This window comes from Penaeus chinensis, chromosome 13, assembly GCF_019202785.1.
Source record: "Penaeus chinensis breed Huanghai No. 1 chromosome 13, ASM1920278v2, whole genome shotgun sequence".
NCBI classification, from domain to species: domain Eukaryota; kingdom Metazoa; phylum Arthropoda; class Malacostraca; order Decapoda; family Penaeidae; genus Penaeus; species Penaeus chinensis.
Genome location: NC_061831.1, coordinates 17,407,095 through 17,409,594, shown reverse-complemented (window position 1 = coordinate 17,409,594; position 2,500 = coordinate 17,407,095). Strand labels below are relative to the sequence as shown.

The 2,500-nt window shown below is 30.2% G+C and overlaps 1 protein-coding gene across 4 annotated transcripts in view; it reads right to left on the bottom strand.

Annotated features, from left to right (window-relative positions):
- Nucleotides 1-75: 75 nt before the first annotated feature.
- The window catches only part of LOC125031927, a 60,819-nt gene continuing 58,394 nt past the window's right edge, over nucleotides 76-2,500 (bottom strand). For all 4 annotated transcript variants that reach the window (XM_047622937.1, XM_047622938.1, XM_047622936.1 and 1 more), the window contains one exon: nucleotides 76-816. In XM_047622937.1, coding sequence (XP_047478893.1) covers nucleotides 656-816 — 161 coding nt within the window. In that variant the 3' untranslated portion in view covers nucleotides 76-655. The remainder of the gene's footprint in view (nucleotides 817-2,500) is intronic.

Below are 2,500 nucleotides of genomic sequence, written 5' to 3'. Positions count from 1 at the left end.
TATTATCATTGACCTTATGATCATCACAATTATCAATACCATTATTAGCAATAAAAAAATATATAAAAACTATCTTCCTGAAAATCAAGGATAAAAAGGTAAGATAGGTAGAACTAGTAATTGACTCTTGTGGAGCCCTTTATATGTAATTAAAGTTAATAAACTAAAGCCACAGTGGACATGGCTTATAAGTTCATGCTATCCCAGTCTCAGTGGGTTAAACATGATAGAGACAGGCCAAAGGAGAAAGCCTGCTTCTGTGACATCACTGTTTCTCAAACTTTTTCTGAAACTCAAATTAGTAGTGTTAACAAAATGTCAAGCTCTACGGCACTTCTAACAACTACTCCTCTGCCTTTTCGTTTTTCTTTTCCTTTTCCTTTTCCTTTTCCTTATCCTTTCCTGTCCTCTAAATGGTACTTAAACTTTCAACAAAATATCTTCTATAGATGTTACTGACAGAGCACTTAAGTTCTGATGAAATGCCAGCTCTCAGTAGATTCCTTTCTTAATACATCTTTGTTGAGCCTTACAAATATAACAATTAGTCACCCTGGTATTCATGGTTTTCCAATAAAAGCCAAAATTGAATGGAAATCATTAAAAAAACCTCAGTGCACATCTGTAGAAGGCTCTTTTATTTCTCCTCTTCATTTCAAAACTTGCTACTTGTAAGATTTTGTGATAGAGAAAATGCTTTACCTTTTTGATATCTAGTCCTCCCAGCCTGGGTATTTAAAGTTGGATCATCAATGTAGTAATTGGGTTCATCACGAAGGGAACGTGTTCCTTCCATATGAAGAGGTCTACGTCGCCCTATTGGGTAAATTGCAACTCTGTAGTTCAAGCCCTCAAATTCTGAACTAGTCTACAGAACTTGCACTGAGAGTGTTTAAAGTCTACTTCTACCATTCAGTCTATGCATACCACTTCTACTTTAATATTCTGAGTCATGCTTTTTCTCAAATACAATTTTTTCTTTTCTTTTTCAAAAACCATACCCTACAAGAAGAAATTTCAATGCTTACGATATCTGATAAAGACATCAATGTTGGCTCAAACCTTCTTTCATAGCAATTTTGAATAAAGTAAACCAGCTTTCAACATAACTACTTCCAGGCTGTCATCAACTTCCCCTACTTATACATAAATCATAAATTAATTAGTTTAATGATGGATGTCATATCTGCATAATTCACACAGATCATAGGAAAGCTCATTTCAGAAAGATACATATTGAAAGATACATATCTATCTGATCTACAGGTGGAAAGCACACATGAATTAAATGAGTACAGTGACACAAAGCTTATCTTACCAACTTCAAATGCACTAAAGTCATGTTTTTCAATGATACAATGGTTAAGGTATGCTTACTGTTATTTCATTAGCAGCCTTACTACTCATTATCCAAATTTATATGCATTTTTTAACTGCCATTAAAGATTTTCCAATATGTCTAACTATGGCTTTTCTTATACTTGGTTCGATTATAATGATTTCTTCCACTATTTTACTTTAGAAATAGTCAGCTGATGTACTGTTATTATTATCCTCTAATGCATTACTTTTGTTTTTTCTATAGCAGCACTGTAGAACTTTATCATATAAGACCAGTGACACTACAGAGCTTTTAATAGTAGTGGTTATTACTAAAGAACTTTCGACAGTCTCATCTTCTCTTCTCTTTTTCATGCAAAGGAAACTTACAACCTTCCCTAACCTTACCTTATATGTATTGAAATGAAGTACTATCATCCATAACATGGATAAGGCAGACATTCCCACTTAAATACTAAATATGAAAGCCTGGTATGATAACCTGTTGAGTAGTTTTAAATGTACTTGCATGCATGTGTATATGCAATATAAATAAATAAATAAACACATACACATACACATACAGATATACATACACATAAATGCACACATCCACACACACACACACACACTTATGTGTTTGTATAACTTGTGTATATGTATAACATACATATATATGTTATATGCATATGTGTATATATACATATATATATATATTTATGTATTTATATAAATTTATGTGTATATATATGAATGGTAAAACACACTACCATGTTGATATTTTGGTAGAAAAACACACAGTGTAAAAGTAGATTTAACCTTACATTGTGGATTTTTGTACCATATATATTTATGTTTTTGTATACATATATATACGTATATAAATACATAAATATATATACATACAAAAGTACATAAATATATATACATACATAAGTACATAAATATATATACATACATAAGTACATAAATATATATACATACATAAGAAACATAAATATATATACATATATATATACACATATATATATGCATATATATACATACATAAATACATAAATATATATGGTAGAAAAATCTACAATGTAAGACTAAATCTACTTTTACATTGTGGGTTTTTCTACCATAATATCAACACGGTAGTGTATTTTACCATTCATATATATATATATATATATAT